The 22,446-nt window shown below is 34.5% G+C and overlaps 1 protein-coding gene across 4 annotated transcripts in view; it reads left to right on the plus strand.

Moving 5' to 3' along the window:
• LOC118201187 (rRNA N(6)-adenosine-methyltransferase ZCCHC4) overlaps nt 1-22,446 on the plus strand; it is a 66,424-nt gene that overhangs the window by 17,462 nt on the left and 26,516 nt on the right. For 3 of the 4 annotated variants that reach the window (XR_004760204.2, XM_035373236.2, XM_035373238.2), the window contains exons 4-5: nt 16,895-16,986; nt 19,790-19,868. Coding sequence is in view for 3 of the 4 variants with exons in the window: in XM_035373236.2 (XP_035229127.1) it covers nt 16,895-16,986; nt 19,790-19,868 (171 nt within the window). In the remaining variant the exon portion in view is untranslated. The remainder of the gene's footprint in view (nt 1-16,894; nt 16,987-19,789; nt 19,869-22,446) is intronic. The other variant, XM_035373237.2, reaches the window with a different exon arrangement.

A 22,446-nucleotide genomic window follows, 5' to 3' on the forward strand; every position in this document is an offset into this window, starting at 1 on the left:
ATTGCCATTATTTTTTTTCCAATGCACATATCCTTCTTTATATATTACTAATCCACAAGCCGACGTATACTATGCAATAAGGAAACACGTGACCAGTCCCTCCAAGAGAACTGCACGACCAACAAAATTTGGCAAACTGCCAATCAAAGCTGAATATTTCCTTTCATTTCCTCCAGGTCGAGTAAATCGTGATAACACAAATTGTACTAACAAATTATGCTTCGCCCGAGTTTTCACGGGATAAAAATTAACTGCAATATATACGAACCCAAGATAACTCGGGATAATCAGGCAAGCGGTTAAAATTACACATATTAGTACTTACATTACTTGGTTTTGCAGTGCATACAGATTACTAATTTTTTAACATTACCTGTACAGGTTCTACAAACATATTTTTTACAGTATTCACACGTATTCAAAATTTTGTTGCCTCTGCATGCATTCATTTGGTATTATTTACGCTTACAGGAAAGGTTGATGCAAGTTCCAATTCTCTTTTCATTTAGATGCAGAAAGTTTGTGAATATTGGATGAAATGTACATCTTTCGAAGCTCCTTAGCCGTATTCAAAAGGAATTCATGATGGCTGATATTCTTATATTCAGTTGTTTCCTTGTAAATTAACCATGCATTTATCAAAGCCAAATCAAGAATATTAAAAGAACTTTGAACTGGCCAACAGCTGGATGAGGACTTCACTGAGTATTTTCTGGCCATCGGGTCCAAAACATCAACTCTATATTTCGTCGAATAGAAAAAAAGTTCACAATTTCCAGTGTATTTTTTCATCGGATGTTATTTCCAATGTTGGGCACATGGTACTCAAGGGCAGCATGTCTTGTTCCCCTCCCTCCTTGATAAGATGTAAGCATTATATTGTCATTCTTTGCAATCTTACTAAAACAGAGCTCATCCCTCGTATTTTTGAAAGAATAAGATACTTCTCTATTTGAAAAATAAATCGTGCCAATGCAGCTTATCCTTGAATTCCTCATTTCTTTTACTAATTTCATCGGTTCCATCAAGTGAAAAGCTACATGTTTACCAATTGTTTCTCCAGCTAGTCTTGTTTTATCTTTTACCATTAAATAAACTAAACTATAGTCTATAAACTACTAGACTATAGTTCACTAAATATTTTGACTGCACAAAAATTTAATACCAAATTTGTCCAGCCTTTTAGTCATATACTGAATAAATCGACATCGGGTCTTCATGGGAAATAATTGTTCATTCACTGTTTATATTTTCACCCAGTTGATAACATTTCAAGCCGTTTTTTATAAAAGCATTCCAGATATCCGAAATAAATGCAAATGGATCAGTTTACAGTCTTTGGGATCTTGATCTAATTTTTTTTTTTTTTTTTCTTGTTTCATGAACAGGTTCTCCGTCAGACAAATCGCATTCACTTGTTTCAGTAAGAACAATCCAGTCCTCATTGGATAAACTGGATGTAGTTGCAGAATGAAATTCTTCATCGGGTTCAGTTTTTGAAGTAGAATTTCCTACCAGTTCTTCTATGTGACATGATCATCAGGTCAGAACAACAAAACTGTCCAAATGAAGTAAAGTACATTTATGTATAATGAAAAATAAAAACTTTCTAACAAAGCGAAATACATAAACAATGTGGTGCACAAAGGTTCCAAACAGGTGTTTTTATTTACCCTCCTCCCTTCCCCACTCACATCTGTGAAATATGCAATCTTCCTTACAAATAATACACTTGTTTATCTATCAGCTAACCGGATATAGCTAAAAAAGTCGTAAAAGTATTGAGAAATCTATAATTTTCTGGATACAATCAAAATGACCAATAGCCGTAATTATAGGTATAAGCAAAAATATTGTCGAATATAATTACTCAAAATGAACAAAATAAATATTTAATATTTTATAAGTTTTTAGGAAAAGTAAAAAAATATCAAAGTTATAAATAAGGAATTAAAAACATTATGTCCAATTAAAATGGAGATATGGTTAAAACACCCGTTCTCGTAATTCTAGTGTTAAACAAATGGTATTTGATATGCTATTCCATAATCAGAATATTTGGTTTAGACTTACATTGGCTAATACGTATGGGAGTAAGACTTTTGTCTATTAGCAAGAAATGTCTACTAAACAGGAATGCACTTGTTTGTTACTTCTATGGTTTTTTTAAAGCATAAACTATCCATTAATGGGAAATGTCTGTTGATGAAAGTTCACATGTATGTGAGTTAGCGAATATGCCCAAATGCTTGGATAGATTCACTTCTGTGTTGGTTCATAATTTTTAATTTTTATTTTTATGTGCCCATAATGATGTTTCTATTCAAAATTCTTGAAAGTTTTTTAAGTTTAAAATACTGTTTCATTTAATAATTACATAATGTGTTAGAAGTTTCTAAAACAGTAGCGCATATAATTAGTAAATTTACTAAATGAGTTTATTTTGTTCACAAATTTCTAAATTGACACACCTTTCATGTTTATAGGTATCCTAATCTTATGAGAGAAATTTTAAAATGGTATCTTTTTATAATTTGATTGAAACATTCATATAACGTTTCTAAAAAAAATTTAAGCTAGGAGAACTTTGTTGTTACTGAGAAATTTAGCACATACTAAGCAAAAAAGGAAATCCTGGTTATATCTTGTTTAGAAAACTTCTTATCACTGAATCTTGATTTTGAAAAATTGTTGCCAGTTATTTGATTGTCATTGTTGGTCCTTGCAACATTATTGAAAGTACATCCTAATTCTTTATTCTTTAGGACCTATTGTTATATTATAATAGGTTGACACTCTAATACAAATATTTCTAGCACTTTTATGGATAAATTTTGATGAAAAAAGTTTTATATTTAGTAACTTTTTATAGGTGTTGTCTATAACATTCATGACTTCTTGTAGAATTTCTGCAAAAACTTCGTACTTTCTTTAGTTTCTGGTTGTAGAGCATGAAATTTTAAATTGTTGTTTGTTAAATGACTTGATTGAGTAATTAGGAGAGATTTTTCTTCTTAATTTTTTTTGGGGAGGGGAAACAGATGTATCTAAATTATGAGATTTGTGTTGATAATACAAGTGTTATCTTTATTGTGGCCTCAGAGTTGCCAACTCTCCCGATTTAAGCGGGAGACTCCCGATTTTCGACCGCTCTCCCGCCAACCCGATTTACAATATATTTCTCTCGACTTTTTCTTATTCTTAAAATTTCTAACGACTTTTATGCAACTTGGCTTAATACTTTGTGATATGAATAAAAAAAAGTGCTTTTGGACGTCTGAAAGCAATTGAATTATTCTACATTATATATAAAACAAAACCTTGCTAATCAGATAGCTTCTGCTTTGTGAGTGAGAGCATTATACATATCCAGAAACGTCGTTCTCCAGTTCTCCAATGGGCTTCGAGCTCCACTGTGTGTCAGCTGTCATATATTAGCCAATGAGGACAAAGCAAGTTGTTATTTGGACGTGCTTTAGTTATTTCGTTCATTTTGTCCAGAGTTGTGTGAGTACACGTACCTTAGAGAAATAGTTTTAGAAATCATCTTTTGTTACGTCATCTTTTGTTACGTCTGCGAGAAAGTGAAATACTCGTGTACGTTTCAAAAATCGTACACAGTTGACTTTCCTTCCATTATTTCCTCAAAGAGATGTAATAAATTTGCGATGTGTACCACCTGTCGTTGCAATTTTTCGATTTCGCATGGTGGAAGGGCGGATGTTCTCAAACATGTACGTACACAAAAACACAAGGATAACATGAGTTGTTTTTAAAAAACGAAAAATTAAATTTTTCTTCGGAAACAAAGGACCAAAAAGTTATTAATGCAGAATGTCTGTTCTCTGCCTTTTTACTGGAGCACAACCTGCCACTGAATGCATCGGATCACACTGCAGCTTTATTTAGAAAAATGTTTCCCGATAGTGAAATCGCTAAAAATACTCAAGGTGCAAGAATCAAAACAGGATCAATTGTTAAAGAAATGGGTTTGAAAAATAAATCTTCAGTTATTGATTGCATTAAAACAGCTCTGTTCTGCCTCTCTATGGATGGAAGTAATAATACCGATTCAAAACTGTATCCAATTGTTGTTTCGTTTTTTGATCCAGAGTCTTCAGAAATTGAGTGCAGTTTACTTTATGTTCCTACTTTAGAAGGACATTTGACAGGCTTTAATATAGCACAGCTAATTATTAAAACTTTAAAAGAAAATGCAGGCCCTCTGGATAATTGCTTAGCACTTGGTGCCTATAATGCACCAGTATTGGTAGGCTTGGAAGCCTGGTGTTGCAGGCATCTTAAGAAAGGTGGTGTGGTGTGGTGTATTTAATTACGGCAAAGCACACTAGGGCTATCTGCCAAAGGGGAGGGATGCCTTTCGTGGAGGACTTTCTAAGGGAAACTGGCTCGTATACACGTTACACATGGGGAAAACCACGAAAACACCCATGCAGCCAGCCCGTTCGTGGGATTCGAACCTCGGACCGAACTACCAGCGTTCAGCGACTTTACCGCTCGGCTGCTGGTGGGCCCCATCTTAAGAAAGGAAAATTCATATTATGAGGTGCACCTGTCACCTCTTAAATTTAGCAGCTGAAAAAAGGCCGACACCCACGTAATAAGGGAGTAGCGACTACAGTTTGCAGAGGATTTTTCAGTTCGTCGTATCCCTCGTGTGAGTAACACGTCGCTTGCGAGTGCTCATTCCACCAGATCCGGTTCTTCGGTTTCATCATCCTGTCCTAGGCCTAATCGCCACGCTTGCGTGGCCACGTGCTCAGAGATTTTGAGTTCTGACTGTCGTATATGTAAGACGTACATCTGCTCGCTCCTGACTTTGTGATATTGGAACTCTTCTTTTATTATACCTGATCAGAGTGCATGCCGCTGTAACAGTAGGCTGGCATTGCAATAGAATCTGGTTGCTTTCTCTGCTGCTTCATTTTCTGCCATCTGCTCCACCATGGATCGAATGATTGATTTTATTGCCTCTGAGATTACCAACTTAGAATGCATCTGTTTCAAAATATTCTAAGATCTATAAATAGACATCAATCACTTTTAATATGTATAATATTTACAGATCATAGATCAAACATGGTGGTTCAGTTGACAAATAAATCTATATGCTTTCATAATTGAAAATCGAAATCAAATAGGAACCGAAGTGTTCCTAATCAAATAGTGTGCGAACCATCAGACATCCATCTATCGAGCTGCTGGTGGAGAGTCTCTAGAAATTCAGAAGGCACGTCGCATCACGTTAACACGCAACGCTAGCGCCATCTATCCATTAATCAAAATAGTTTCCACACACTCCCCACCTGAACTCTGTCAAGAGTTCTCATCAATCTAACCACAATCAAATTTATATCAATAAGTATTTTAACATATAATTTTAAAACAATTGTTAAGTATATTAAATGAATAGAAAATATATTCAAATTATAATCACTATACTAAATTCTAAAAAAGGTATGTTATCATCTAATATAATTTGACACTCAGTAAATTTAAATGATTCTTAATCTAATCATATGAAACTAAATTATCAAAATAAACAATTGCATAAAACATATTCATATTATTAAACAATAAAAAAATTTTTAAAGTTCTAAAGGATATAATAATTGAACTGGTCATTTTATTATTGTTTCATCAGCAGTTTTTAGTTCTCAAGAACGAACTTTATTATCACGACCACGAAAAACGTTTATCGCTCTGCCACAGTTCCACAAAAGTTTGCACTTATTGTTACCTTCAATTAATACAAGATCATCAACTTTTAGATCATCATAAACGTTAGGATTTTTTAATTGATGAGCTGTCCGAAGATCCATTAAATATTGTTTTTTCCATTTAGTCCACAATTGCCTAACCAGTAAATCTTGATAAATCTTTCTTTTGGTCAGAGAGGACTTGGTAGAGCCATCTTTAACAATGGAATTAAAGTTGATAGGTAATGTAGAATCTTTGTTTCCAAAAATCAAAAAATTGACTGGCTTCAGAGGCAACGGTTCCTTGTGGTCATTGTACATGTATGTCAAAGGACGAGAATTCAAAACAGCTTCCACTTGTGCTAAAACTGTTGACAATTCTTCAATCGTTAGTAAAGCTTTACCGAGAATTTTTCGTAAGCACTCTTTCACTGATTTTACTAATCTCTTGTAGAAGCCTCTCCACCAAGCCCCTTGTTCTATTATAAACTTCCAACTGATTCTTTCATTCGACAGAAAATCTTGGAATTTCTCAATCGACAATAATTTAGAGAAATGTTCGAGTTCCTTTTTTCCCTTTTTAAAAGTTTTTGCATTGTCCGAATAAATTACTCGACAATTGCCTCTCCTAGATGTGAATCTTTTGAATGCCATCAAGAAAGAATCTGTAGAGAGATTCGGTACAAGTTCCAGATGTATGGCTCTAGTGATAGCGCATGTAAATAATGTTACATAGGCTTTTTGACTTCCTTCGATGTTTTTTACGTAAATTGGCCCAGCAAAATCGATGCCAGACACGTAGAATGGTGGTGTCTCATTGATTCTGTCTTCTGGAAGTTGAGAAGTGGTCTGTTCAGCAGACTTCAATGAATATCTTTTGCAAATAAGACACCTGTGTATTATTTTCTTGATAAATTGACGTCCTTTTGGGATCCAAAAGTGACTTCGAATTTAAGCTAAGGTTGTTGCTACTCCTCCATGCATCATTTTAACATGTGCACTTTCTACTATCAAATTCGTTAGCCAGGAGTCTCTTGAAAGAATTGCTGGATGTTTTCAATCATGTGACAAACTAGAATGTTCTATTCTTCCACCCGCTCTAAGTATCCCGTTCTGGTCTAAAAATGGGTTAAAAAGATATAAGGATGATTTCTTTTCGACTTTATTCGCTTTCTTCAGAGACTCAATTTCTTCGGGATAAGAACGTTCTTGTTCAGATCGAATCCAATAATTTTCGGCATCTACTATTTCTTCAGTCATTAATGGACCTGTCAAATGGTTTGTTTTCCTAATTTTGCCAATGAATCGCTTCATCCAACCAGTTATTCTCAACAAGTTTATTAAATTACTATATTTTGAGATGTCTATAAGCCTTTCTTCAACTGCTGTGCACACAAATTCATAAATACCATTAATGTTCTTACGGTATTCTAATTCTTCTTCAGTGACAGGTTTCTCTTCATTCTGTCGAAGCCACAACTCAGACGACATTCTAAGCCATTCTAGTCCTTGAAACCAGATAGGATTGTTTTTCAAATCATGAAGTTTAGCTCCTCTCGAAGCCAAATCAGCGGGATTACATTTACCGGGGCAATAATGCCAATTTTCTGGGGATGTTAAATCTTGTATTTCCTGAATATGATTTTTAACAAAAAGCTTAAATTTCTTTGCACGGTCCTTTATCCAGAAAAGTGTGATTTTAAAATCAGTCCAGAAAAAACAAGAAAGTTGTAACTTCAAAATTTTAGTGATGCTAGTGCCTACTTTGGCTGATAAAAGAGCTCCCATGAGTTCCAACCTAGGTAAGGTGAGCGGTTTTAAAGGCGCTACTCTAGTCTTTTAAGCAACAAAAACTGTAAATATTTGTTCATTGCTAGAAATTATACGCTTATACGCTACTGTACCATATGCCCTTTTGATAGCATCAGAAAAACAGTGTAGTTCAATCCTTTCCACATCACTGTTACCGATTGCAGAAAAATAATATCGTGGAATACCGATTTCATCCAAATTGGAAACTTCTTTGCACCATGTTTTCCATACAGAACGTAAATTTTCTAGTAGTTCATCATCCCAATCTAAAGCAAGTGTCCAAATTTGCTGCAATAAGATTTTGACTTTGCTAAGTACAAACAGTGATAATAGACCTATAGGATCAAAAATTCATCCTATTGCTTGTAGGAGAAAACATTTAGTATTAACTTGTTTTGATAGAAATGTTATAAAATTTTTTACATCAAAGTAAATTATGTCACTTTGATTGTCCCAAGCGACTCCTAACACTTTCAATGGAGGATTTCTAGCTTCCGAAACATGACTAGATTCCTCGGATTCAATACCTTCTTTAATCCATAATTCGCACAGTTCTTGAGAATTGGTGTGCCATTTATGTAGAATCATACTAGCATCTCTAAAAATGTTAACGCATTCTAAACTGGTATTGAAAGCAAGTTCAACATTTTGGTGTCCTCCAATGATACTACATAAATGTGATCATTTAGAAATTCGCAAGTGGCAGGGTAAGTTTTCTCATATTGTTTCAAATGGTGTTTAATGGTTGCAGCCAGTAAAAATGGACTGCTATTTACGCCAAATAACACATGTGTGAACCGATAAGTTATAAAATTTTGTGGATCATCGAATGGGTTTTTAGTAAACAGAAAACGCGTTACATCTCTGTCCTTCTCATCTACTTCTATCTGAAGAAAAGCCTGCTTTATGTCACTTGTAAATGCTACAGGATGAAGCCTGAAGGCCAACAGAAGTTCAAGAATGTCAGGATACAAATTTGGACCAATATGCAAGCAGTCATTTAACGAGATTTCACCAGGTCCATGTGAAGATGCGTCGAATACAATACGTAGTTTACTAGTAGTTCAATCACTATGAACGATTTCTCTGTGAGGCAAATAAAATGTGATTTGAGATTCACTATCAACAGTGTCTGGAACTGGTTCAATGATGTTTTGTTGTAAATAATCTTGTAGAACTGTTCGATACGAATAAAAGAGTTCAGGGTTATTCTGAAATCGCTTTACAAGTTTCTCAAATCGTTTCAGCGCAATCGCTTTATTGTCATGTAACTCATATTTTCTATCAGACTTCCATGGCAGCTTAACCTTGTAATGAGAATTTCTGTATAAAATTTCCGATTCGAATTTTTCTATTATGGTATTGTCTAATGGGTCGGATGATTCATTTTCAAGTTTAATTCCTAAACTTTCAAGCTCCCAAAATTTCTTCATCTGATCAGATATTATATCTTCCTCAACTACGATATTAAAGGCTGTGGAATTATTGTACCTTTGGTGTAACCTAGCAGAGACCAACCGAATAACGTTTCAGCAGCTACTAAATGTTTGTCTAAACGCTTAAGTTTCCCAGTTACTACATCATAATAATGATCAGCTCCTATCAAAAGAGTAATTTTTTCTTTGCAGTCCCAAGAGTCTAGTTGTAAACCATCTAACTGTTTGCCTAAAATGTGTCAACAAGATTAAGAGGTGGTAAATCAGAACTTGAAATTTGTTCAGTCACGAGAGCTTCAATTTCGATTTTCAAATTCGGTGTTTCTTTGTTCTGTAATTTTATCTTAACAATGTCAAATGTTTTTCTGATGGGTGTTTTATTTCCAAATGTAAATACCGAAAGAGTCTCTGTTCGAATAACAGAAAGCTTCAATTTATCCGCAATTTCTTTGCTCAGGAAGGAACGCATACTACCTGAATCCAGTAGAGCTCGAATTAAAACCGACTGCGTATTCGTTCGAAGTGTTACGCAACACGTTTGAAGCAAAATAGTTTTAATTTTGCTGCGTGAGAATGCTGAAAGAACATGTGAATCTTCTATACTTTTGTTTTTTTCATTTCGTTCTTTCTCAGCGCAAAAGCATATTGAACGGTTATGTCGACCTTTGCACTTGGAGCAGACGAGATCGCTTCGACACTGCTTTAGGCGGTGGTTTAATTTCAGGCAAAGGTAACATTGGGAATGTTTACGTAATAAATTTCTCTTCTCATCAACTGTCAGTGATTCACAGTCTTCAGTAACATGTTTGGATGTATTACAAAACAGACAACAATTAGTAGTTTATTTTCTTTAACCGGCGCCAGCAGCTGCTGAGTGGAATGGACGATACTCCCCTTCCCTCCCTTCTCTTTATAAACACAGGAAGTGCTTTCTGATTTATGAGTGGAGAGCAAAAGATGGCTTCTCTCGCGACTTTCCAATTCTAAACGAATAAACTGCAATAATTCGTCAACATTAAAAAAGGATGACGAATCTGTTTTACGATTGAATTCTAAGGTTATATCAGACGGCAGAGTGTTCATTATGGCTGGAATCTACATATAACTGTATTTATCCGGTGTGACTTCTAATGATTTCAAGCTGCGTATTTGAGTTTCTATAGTGTCACAAAGTTTGCGAAGTTTTACAGCGTCACTGGATTTGGTTACTGGGATAAGATTCAGTAGTTTTTGCATGTGTGAGTTTATAATTATATCTTTCCTGCCAAACCTGTTTTTAAGTATTTCGACAACTTCATTGTAATTTTGTTCCGAAATGCAAAAACCTTCTATCGCGTTTGCAGCATTGCCGCATAAGTACGAATTTAAATAATTAAATTTTTCGATCTTTGTTAAAGATTCATTATCATGGATTGCTACCTTGAAAGAGTTCCAAAAACTTGTCCACTGGGTATAATCTCCATAGAATTTAGCGATGGTTAACTTTGGCAGACGCGTACATTTATTGCTTTCGATTTTAGAATTAGTTTCGTTAAGAGAGTTTTCATTATCCGAATTTGTTACTTTATTTAATTCTTTCAATTTTTTATTTGCTCTGAATTGCCATAACTAAATTTTCTCTTCGTATTCGATACAAGATAGAATTTCTGTTTCAAACTCTTCGGCCTCTGATTTCAAGTCACGCTCTATCTGAGCATCTAATTCACTCAGAGTTTTCGATTTTATGATTAGTTGGTCTAAATTTTCTGCTAATGTACTTGTATCAATTTCTTCTTTATTCAACTCCGATTCAATTTTTTTTTTAGAATCTTGGACACGGTGGTCCTGATAACTTTGCGTTTCGATTTTAATTTAACGACAGACTCTTCTGCCATTGTTACTCTACAAATTAGAAAATTTAGTCTTACCTTTGCTGACTTCGCACACTTGCTACGTGCTAAATCCAATTCTTCCCGGCCAATGCACCAGCTGTTTCAAAATATTCTAAGATCTATAAATCGACATCAATCACTTTTAAAATGTAACTTTTAATATGTACAATATTTACAGATCATAGATCAAACATGGTGGTTCAGTTGACAAATAAATCTATGCTTTCATAATCGAAAATCGAAATCAAATAGGAACCGAGGTGTTCCTAATCAAATAGTGTGCGAACCATCAGACATCCATCTATCGAGCTGCTAGTGGAGAGTCTCTAGAAATTCAGAAGGCACGTCGCGTCGCGTTAACACGCGACGCTAGCGCCATCTATCTATTAATCAAAATAATTTCCACAGCATCAAAGAAGCTGATGGATCTCTCTCATCTAAGGACGCACGAGACCTTAAATTCCTTCGACGCCTCAAACTTTTCATCGACAGAGAATTGAACGCTGATCGTTCTTCTACTTCTCTTCCCAAACCAAACATTCCTGCTCCTAAGGTTAATGACAGTAATTCTTCAATAACTGGAATCAACAAAACTAATATCAGACGAGCCAGCAGCCCTGCGCGCTCAGATGAAGAGCACTCGAAAAAATATAAAGCACTGGATGAAGACAGCTCTGACACGGACTCAGGTCCTAAAGGAGATATTACTAGAAGACTAAGAAAATCCTCTCGAAAGCCTACTCTGACAGATTCCTCTGTTTTGTCAGAAGTTTCGACAGCTGAGCCGACCATGGAAACAACTTCTGATAATATGGGTACAGCCCATGCTAATGTGGCACCATCTAGTGAGATCCCCAAGAAGCCGGTGGCGAGTACGTCTCAGACGGAAAGCATGGTGCGGCCTATCGGTGCTGCGGATGAGGTCACGTGCCCGGCTGGGCTAATAGGTGATGCTCATGATCATGAAACTGGTACCAATTCTGCCGAAAATAATGAGCAGGATGTGGATAAATTAATACATCCAAATAAAGTGAGCAATAAAGCTCCCCGATTATTATACAGGATGGTAAATACTCCTGGTCAAAATATAAGGAAATGTTTAAAGATGCAGGAATTAAGCTAAAATCAGGTATAATGAAAGCTCAAGACCACTATGAGCTAAAAGTTGACAGTATAGAAACTCATAAGAGTTTAACTGCATTACTTAATGCCAAAGGAATGAAATATCACTCATTTATTTTACCTGAAAACAAGAAGGTTAAAGTTGTTATACGCAGCTTACCAATTGACACGCCAACCTCAGAGATAGCTGATGAACTGATAGATAGAGGTTTCCCAGTTGAATGAGTCTCGCAATTAGTAAGACGCAGAAATGGAGAAAAATTTAATCTGCCCCTGTTTCTAGTTATTTTGAAGAGGAATGAAAAAGCGAGAGGGATACATAATATAACTAAATTATGTTTGCTGAATGTTAAAGTAGAAGCTTACAAAGGAAGGAAAGGGCCGGTACAATGCTTTCGGTGTCAAGCATTTTATCATGCCCAGGCAGGATGTATGCATGACCCGAAATGCATGAAATGCGCTGGCGATCATTATTCAAAAGACTGCCCCAAGCGAAGAGAAGATAAACCTAAGTGTATAAATTGCCAATTAGATCATACAAGACACTACAGGGGTTGCCTGAATTTTCCCAAAATAAATACTCAAAATCCGCCTTTGAAGAATTTCAGTGATAGAGTAATTATCAATAAATCTTATGCCGCCGCTGTTGGCGGGCAAACAGTGAATACTCTAGATGAAGCTAGAAGTATTTTTGAAGGGCTTAAAAGCATTGTTGAGGCTATTAAGGCTTCCGGCATTCTACAAGTAAATTTAGCTCCTAGCGCAAATGCTAGTAGTTTCAACGTGGTCAATAATGAACCCAATCATGGATAGGAAAGATAATAATTTTAGGCCAATCAAGATGTTTGTGTGGAACACTAACAACATGAGAGGAAAGAAAGATGAGTTGGAGGACTTTATGTATGAGAACGACATTGATATTTACCTGATCTCCGAGACGCACATCACCCCAGGAGACAGAGTTAGCATCAAAAATTATAGAACCTACCGATGTGATAGGTTACATCACAGAGGAGGTGGAGCACTCATCTACGTTCATTGTAAATATTCATCTTGTTTAATTTCGACTGAAAGAGACAAGGGCTATGAAATTGTGATTGCCTCTATTAGCTTGCCTAAGATTGGAGATACCTTATTTACGGCAATCTACAACCCCCCCCTACTAATAGGCTAACTGAGGAAATGTTACAAAATATTATTCCGGATTCTTCAATAATGATTGTTGGTGGTGACCTTAATAGTAAGCATAAAGATTAGGGCTGCCGCAGCACCAATCACAATGGTAAAATACTGAGAGAGTATATCAGTAACCACCCAGTTGGTATATTTGCGCCTGACGTGCCGACATTCAGGCCCAGCAACATCAGGTACACTCCTGATATTCTAGATATCATTTTGTCTAATACAGGAATTAATATGGTGCTGGAGGTTCGAGACGACTTAAGCTCTGATCATACTCCTGTGATTGCTACACTAGGGGTCACCAGTATTAATTATACTAATGTTAAGACCCATACCAACTGGAGAATGTACCATAATGTTGTGAAAGTTAGGCTCCCTAAATTAGGTGCTATGAAAAGCCCTTCTGATATTGACAAGGAGATTGATAAGTTTACTACATGTCTTAATGACTCTTACTATGAGGCCACCAAGGTTACTCAAAGGTCTTGTAAAATCGCTAAAATTCCAAGGTACATCAAATCTCTCATAGCCGAAAGAAACAGGCTGCGAAGGAGGTATAATATCACCTGGGACCCAATTATTAAAACAGAGTTAAATAGGATCAGTAAGCATATTAAGTTTGAAATGCATAAATTAAAGTATGAGGCTTGGAATGATAAAATGGAGGAGTTAAACTTAGACAGTGATGCCTTCTGGCAGTTTACAAAAATGTTAAAGAGGACACATCAGTGTGATAGGCCAATTATTGCCAACGGCGTGACTGCTTATTCAGATACTGACAAATGTCAGATTTTCGCTTCACATCTTGAAAAGCAGTTTTCTCCCAATCAGACACCTCGTAATTTTCACTTTGAGACCCAAGTCAGAATGAAAGTAAAAGAATGGCTAGGTGCTCCCACGGTTCTAAATGCCAATGGTTTAACTAATCCAAGAGAAGTTATGGATATTATCTCCAAATTGAACCCCAAGAAAGCCCCAGGTATTGATGGAGTTACAAATTTAATGATCAGGAACCTCCCGCACGGTGGAATCACAAGACTTTCCAGCATTTTTAATATATGCATTACGTTTTGCTACTTCCCGGACTGCTGGAAGTATGCAAAAGTTTTCCTACTACCGAAGCCTGCAAAAGACATTACTAAGGCAGAGAATCACAGGCCCATAAGCTTGCTCTCTAATATAGGCAAGATCTTTGAACGAATAATTTTTAGGAAATTCCAGCCTTATTTACAGGTACTTCCGGAAGATCAGTACGGATTTAGGAGCGAACTTTGCACATCTAAACAACTGATTAGGCTTGTGGAATTTATCGGCTCTGCTTTGCATCATAAGAGTTGTACTGCAGTGCTTGTGCTAGACGTGGCCAAAGCATTTGACCGTGTCTGGCATGAGGGCCTAATATATAAATTGATAATGATGAATTTGCCTAGAGAACTGATCTTACTCACCAGATCTTATATTGCAAATCGTTACTTTACTGTTAGCTGCAAGCAAAGTCATTCTGGATACAAAACTATCGCTGCAGGCGTCCCCCAGGGGTCCTGTCTTAGCCCAGTACTCTATCTTTTCTATGCGGCTGATTTCCCGCAGGATAAACTCAACAGAAATACATTGCTGGCCTGCTATGCGGATGACACCGCTGTAGCGGTCAGATCTATTCAGCCTAACAGGGCAATTTCTGTTATGTAGGATATAATTATGGACATTGAGAAGTGGTGCTCCAGGTGGAAGATTTCCATCAGTGCGACTAAATCACAGCTACTTCTTGTTAGAAGGAAGAAAATACTGGTCACAGTTCAGCCACTTTACCTATTCGGCCAACGTGTCCCGATGGTAAACAAGGCCAAGTATTTAGGTATTTACTTGAATCGAAGACTCACGTGAAGTACGCATGTCAATTACATTGCAAACAAGACCAGAGGAATTGCTCAACAATTACAAGTACTGCTAGGACACAGCTCGCAGTTAGATCTGAGAAGGAAAAGACAGATTTATATTTCCATTCTAAGACCAATTATGTGTTATGCGTCCCCTGTCTGGGCGACTGCTACGAGCTCAGATATCAACAAATTGCAGGTGACTCAAAACACAATCTTACGCACCATTACAGGAGCACATTTTTACATCCGTAACAAACTCCTGCACGATGATTTACAAGTTGAATATATTGACAAATATCTGCAAAAACTTAACAGCAAGTTTTTTGACAAAGGTTTGAATTGCAGTAAAGGAAACTTTAATGCTGTACTGAACTATGTCTGCATTCCTGAGGACTACAATATCAGGCTTTTCACGGCTCACAGAATGAGGGATCACAATTTTGTCACTTAGCCCACTCGTTTTTAAATATGTAAATAACACATTTTTATGCGTACATTACTTCACTTTCATTTGTTTATTACATGTTCAACACTGTATCCTATGCACATTTCATGTATTTTCATTTCTTTTGCATCTTCATAGCTCCATACACGTGATTAATACTCTTGTCTCTGGGGTAAGAGTTAAGTTACTTTGATGATTGGACTTTGTCACTATGGCCGATGGGCCCTCTTTTCCTTACCCGCTCCGATTTCTCGGCTGGGAACTAGCTGATAGTTGACATTCTGATTGTCCTTGGATTAGATCAATATAGCTTATTAAAGCCCAACTGGGCTAATATAAGCGTAAGCAATTAGCATTTAAGCAGGGGCAGCTTCTTTACCAATAAATGTGGATGAACACATTGTTGATATTTATTATTATCTTGAAAGGAGTTCTAAAAGGAAGGGAAAATTGAAACAATCCATCCAAGTCTTCATTCAAGTTTTCTAATTGTAACAGCTGCATAACAGCAGTTTACAATTAGAAAACTTGGATGAAGTTATAAAATCAGCTAGGATTGACACCCAGTGGAGTTTAATTGGAAAAGTGAAAGGTGCTAATGGAATTGTAAAATATAGTGAACTGTCTAGAATTGTGTTGCCATCTTGACAGTTCCCCATAGTAATGCAGAGTGTGAGAGGATTCTCAGTGTTGTTGCGAAAACTAGGACTATATTTATATCTAATATTAGTGATGACACATTCGAAAAACTTTTATTAGCGAAAACAGGCCTATGTGGCAATTGCTGTGAACAAAATTATGAAGTTTCTTTCTTAAAGAAAGCAAAATCTGCCACTGTTTATAACATTTGTATAAAAGCTAATTGAAGTGTCTTTTTTTTTTTTTTTTCTTAAACGATGCAAGAAATAAAAATGTTTTTTATGTGTAAGGTATTTGTGTGTTGCTTGCATTTAAGAATTAGATACTATTTAAAGTTAATTCATTATTAAAAACTATATTTTTATCATTTAAAAAGTCTTTTTAACATTGTGAAAAATCTGATTTCTTAAAAAAATCTCCTGATTTTTGAGTGTCATAGGTTGGCAAGTATGTGGCCTTAAACATTACAGGTTTTTCAAATTATTGTGTTAAGAATGAGTAACATGTAACACTTTGAATTATAATAGAATGTATAAAAATTTTCGAAAGTAAGAGTTGGATAAGTATATTTTTAATCCTTATAAACATGCATTTACTGTTAGTATTCACCTTTATATTATGCAAATTTCATAAATATTGAAAAAGTCAAATGTTCTGCATTAAGTGTTTTTCTGATCTCTCTAGTTCCCAATCAAATTTCAGTTATAAGCGCTTCTTTTAATGCACTGCAGTTATTTTCAGAATTTCTGTATGATCTTTATAGAATTTTTATTCTTTTTTCTTACAGCAGTACTTTTTCTCAGAGAAAACTGTTACCTTCATTGTAACCTTATTAAAGGACCTTGGTTTTACAAAACTAGTTTTAATTGGAACTCCAAAGTAAGAAAGGTTCAATATTATCTTTTATCTTCACTGGTGCTTGTCAGTTTTGTGAATAGATGTGTTTTATTATCAAACATTTAGCAAACCCAAAACCAAGTAATAAGAATTGTTAAATCATTTTTTCCATTCGTAAGATTTTTTTTAAATTTTATCTTTCGGATTCAAAATGATGACAATTAAATTTGCTGTCAATTAAAATTGAAGCTATTATAGTTTCTCAAGGAAGGGTAGTTTACCCTTTACTAAAATTTGTGAAAACAAACATAAAGGAAATTTATATACTACTGCAGAAGCCATATGGAGATGCAAAGTAAAAAATTGATAGAAAATGGAATACCATTTCATCAGCAACTGGATCTCTTTTTCAGAAATCAGAGCAGTAAGCCCCTATTGTCAATTTATGGCAACTTTAAAAAAACGATTTTTTTATTTTATATGTATGTATTCTAACTATTTGCACTACCCACCAAAAAGTCACAAACTCATTGCCGACTTTGGAGAACATTTGCGAATTAATTTGTGACTAATTTCTCATCAAGCTTATGTGCAAAAGGCAACAATTATTTTCGAATGATAATGCAAATACAATCAATCAGTAAAATTAGAAAAACAAGAAGCAATGATAATAAAATACTTACCTTTTTCAAGTAAATTACCATTTTCAAGAATTTTTTCTTTTCTTACACTGCTGTTTTCTCTTTGTACTCAGCAGTCTGTTTTCGCTTTAAAAAATCAGACAAATGAACAAACTTGTCTCTGTACAGTTTCCACATTGGCCAGTGGTGGAAGCAGATGAGTGGTACACGCGTTACCTGTGTTCCCACATATATACTTTTCGACTACAACTATGGTTTGCCACATCATTTTAGCGACATACTGTTTTGCCTTATGAATACTTTTTCATGACTTTTAGGTGGAGATTATAATAATCAGGAAGTACCTTTTTTAAGTACGTATTTACAAAGGGTGTTTTTTAAGTAAGGTCATTCGAAAATTAAAAAAAAGAAAAGAAAAGAAAATTTTCAAAGCCCAAATTTATTTTCAGATTCTACATACATTTCTCTATTTTTCAACATAGTTGCCAAGTTTGTTTAAAAACTTATTATACCTTAGCACTAAATTTTAAATACCCTCTTCATAGAAACTTGCTGCCTGCTCTGATAACCAAGAGGTCATGGCTGTTTTCATCTCTTCATCATCATTGTAATGGTTGCTGCTGAAATGATGTTTCAGATAGTGGAAAAGATGAAAATCGCTTGGCGCAAGGTCAGGGCTGTAGGGGGTCCAAACTTTCTGAGCCAAAAGAGTCCAGTAAAGCTCAGGTCTGAGCTGCGGTGTGAGGCCTTGCATTGTCTAGCAAAATTCCCTCTGTCAGCATGACACGTCTTTTGTTTTGAATTGCTCTGTTTAGCTTTTGCAGGGTTTAGCCATAAGCTACCACATTTATGGTGGTTCCGCGTTGTATGAAGTCAACCAACAAAACACCATGCCTATCTCAAAACATGGATGCCATGAACTTACACTGGGACAGAGTTTGTTTAGCCTGGACCCTTACAGTTGGAGTGTGTATGTCTCCACACTATGCTCTGTTGCTTCCATCATGCTGTGACATGTGAAACCCATGTTTCATCTCCCGTTACGATTCGACTCAACATGGCATCACCTTCTTCATTATAACAAATAAAAAAATTCAGTGAGCACTTAAATCTTTTGTTTTTTGTTACTCTCCATTAGGTGTTTAGGGACCCAATAGGGACACACTTTCTTAAACTTTAACTTTCAGGACACTTCAGGAAATTCATTTAGAGTGCTTATGGTGATGCATGTGTTCTCAAGAATTTTTGCTTCAACTGAAGCCACCATATCATCTGTGATCACTGATTGGTGACCGAAAAAAACGTTCTCTTAAAACTAACTATGAGTAAATTTTACTCACCATATAAAAGTAGAATTAAATTTCCTGAAAGACTGAAAATATCCCATATTGAGTAATAAAAACTTAATGTGGTCAACATTAAGTCATAAAGACTAAAGAATATAGATAGCATGTCTGAGTGATATTGGTGCTAGTGTGCATGGTTTAGAAGTTGCTCGCACGTTTCGTTATTGTGCGAGTAAATTTATGCTGGTTAGTGTTCTAGGGTTAAAATGGTGTTTGACTGTATATTTTTTCTCTTATTATTTTGCTGATAAATATAATTTAATGGTATAATTAAATAATTAATACTGCTGGAAAATAAATTTCTTATTAGTTAAAATAAACAAAGAATTTCAAAGATATACATCAGTGTTTCTGTACCTTTTTTGCCCCACACACTCCTTTCACTATTGCTAGACAATCATCTCCCCTTTCCAAAACTTGAAAAACACATATGCATTTATTTAAATTTATTTTTTAATATGGTCAGTGATGATAATTACTTGGTTTATTGATTACATTTTCACTTTTAATTATACCTTTTTAAAGTTTCCATCTTAAATTTATTAAAGATTCAATTTTTAAATATGCTGATGAGTTACTTCATTTCAATAGAATTCTAACTACTTTTGTCAAAGGAGATAATATACTAAATAATCTATTAGTTTATATATATATATATATATATATATATTCATAAATTAAAACTAAATACTTAACAGGTAAATAAAAGGCTTACCTCACTTACCCCTGGTTGAGAATACTGATGGTCATTTTTTAAATATATAAATTTATTGTCCAAACTATCATCATCCCTGTAGCAAAAAGTCTTCTGTATGTAAAAAGTTTAACACAAAAGTCGATTTTCTAATATTTTTTTAGGGTTCATGAATTTTTGGCAAAGAAGAGTTCTGATATTCCAGGCCTTTCTTCTTTTCTGATGGATGTTGATTACCGATATGTATGTATAAAATATCTATTTTAGGTATTATCTTGTATGAGTAGAATGATATTTTAGCCTTTGTAATCAGTTGGCAGCTCTCAACCGCCATTCATAGTATTGTGGCAGAAATAATTAGACTTACCCATCAGAAGCAAAAAATTGAAAATATTTCAAAATAATTCATTAGTTAGTCCTAAATCTTATATTTAAAAAATAATAATTATAATTTTACATCAAATTATGATAGTACTCTAAGATATTAAGTTTATAATGCATGAGAAACCATTTTATATGCATCTTCTCTTTTTCCTTTTCCCTTGTGAACCATTTCTTAAAATGCAGGACTTTCTTATGTGTAAAGTCATCATATATTTCAATCAATATAAGAATTTTTTTTATATATAAGAGTATGTTGGTATAGAGTCTATCGTAAATTAGAAATGTGGATTGCATAATCTTTCTTATGTGGAAAGAAATTATCATTATATGAAATTAATGTATTTTATAAGGTAAAATATTTAGGTATGAAACTGTATAAAATAAAAAAAATTAATGTATTTCTATTTTGCTAATAAGAAAGATCAGCGGGGGGGGGGGGGTATGTTATAAGTTCTGCTTAGTAAAATAACAGTAGAACTTCAGTTGAAGAAAAATAAATTAAATGGAGATAAATGTTTCAATAACTTTTCTTATTAAGACAGAAGAGAAAAGTACCAAAATGAGACTTAAAATTAGGCAAAACAATAACCTTGTCTTTGGCATATATTTTAATTAAATTCAATTAAAATCTGTGCCAGATATAAGGCTGTGTTTTGCCTAATTTTAAGCTTCATTATTTTTGAGAAAAGGATAGTTTTGTATTTAATTACTTATATCATGTAATAATTCCCCATGAATTATTTTAGATTGTAAAAAATTTACATGTGCAGTAGTCAGCAATTATACAATTTGCTGACATCCAAATAATTTTAATGCATCAAAAAGAATGCAAAGAAATTTTTGTATACCCTGTAAAAGTGCAACTTTCCTATTTTATCATTTAACTGATTATCACGTGAGAGTATATCTTTTCTACAGTCAAAAGTTGTTAATCCGGACTCGTCGGGACTTCGGCGATTCCGGATTATCGATTTTTCCGGATTATAGATCATCAGTTTAAATCTGGTAAAATGGCATGCAGAAATTATAAAATTAAAAATATGAAACCGTAATTTACGAAATAAAGAACAATTATGATCTAAAGGGTATCAAAATTTACAAAAAAAAGCTTAATATTTATTTGTTTACTTTATTAAACATTTCTTTCAATGTAAGTTGTTTAAGTTGCTTCGTTTTATGTGATAATACATTCTCTTTAATTCTATAAACAGACATAATTTCTTGTTCAGTTACAAAGTTCCACTGTTCAAGTCCTATAATTGCTGTGTCGAGAATACCGACTAATTTGTCAATCGAAATTTTTTCGTTTTCAATAACCTCTGTCACTTTCTTCGCTATAGGAAGAGAATTATAATGACGAGGCATTTGATTTAAATCATATCGAAGACGGAGTACATCGAGATGAAATACTACATTGAGTAAGCAATTATAAGCCAAATAAAATAAAACATCTGCCCTTAAGATGAGGATAGTGCTGACAGATCAACTTCCAATTCATTGCACGCCACCATGGCGTTAAAGATAAACAAAGGATATGCGTTTATCCATTTTTTGCAGCAATTCCACTTTTTGTTTAATGAACTCCGAAAGATACTTTCGCTTTGTATATCCTTTACATATTAGTAAATATATATTGGAAATTCTATTTGACATAATCGAAAGTTCAAGCTTACTTTTATAAAATTGCTCTAACAGTCTGCAAAAAATTATAATCCGGATCCAATTTGAAGATTAAGGAACAACGCAATCTGCAACATTAACTGAAATAGATAATTAGATAATTTTAGCTTAGCTTATCCCGTCCGTTATACATTAAATGTGCATTCGTAAACGTATTTTGCGCAACGCGACGCATGCGCAGAAAGTTTGTAGCTTTGAGGTCCGGATTATGGGTGTCCGAATTAACGACTTTTGACTGTATTTATTATTTAATCACCAATCTTTAGTTGAGTGGTTAAAACGACAGAATATTGAGAATTTGACCTGAGTTTGGTCCCAGGGGAATATTCTGGCTGCACAGTTGGTGTTTGGGCTTTTTCCCCGTGTGTAATATGAATAGGAGCCAGTTTCCCTTATAAAGTCCTCCACAAAGGCATTCTTTCCTTCAGGCAATTAACCTTCAGGTGCATTGCTAGATTCAGATAATCAAAACCTAATCACCAGTCACAAAATATGTTTTTTATGTGCTTTTTATGAAATACAATTGTAATATTTTGTGAATATTATTAATTTCTAGGCAGTACAGAATATAACTGCTTGTTTGATCAATAAATTCATTGATTATTTTTATTTCTAAATTACAGTAAATGTTATTTGAATTTAAAAAAAATAAAGCCATTAAATTAAAAATATCTTACATTGTAAACTGTTATGTATTAAAATTTTGTGCCAAAATATAGTGTTTTTCTTGCTACAGCAATTTTACTGAAGTGTGATT

Source organism: Stegodyphus dumicola, chromosome 7 (assembly GCF_044657685.1).
Source record: "Stegodyphus dumicola isolate Sdum_Otavi_A_Nest chromosome 7, ASM4465768v1".
NCBI classification, from domain to species: domain Eukaryota; kingdom Metazoa; phylum Arthropoda; class Arachnida; order Araneae; family Eresidae; genus Stegodyphus; species Stegodyphus dumicola.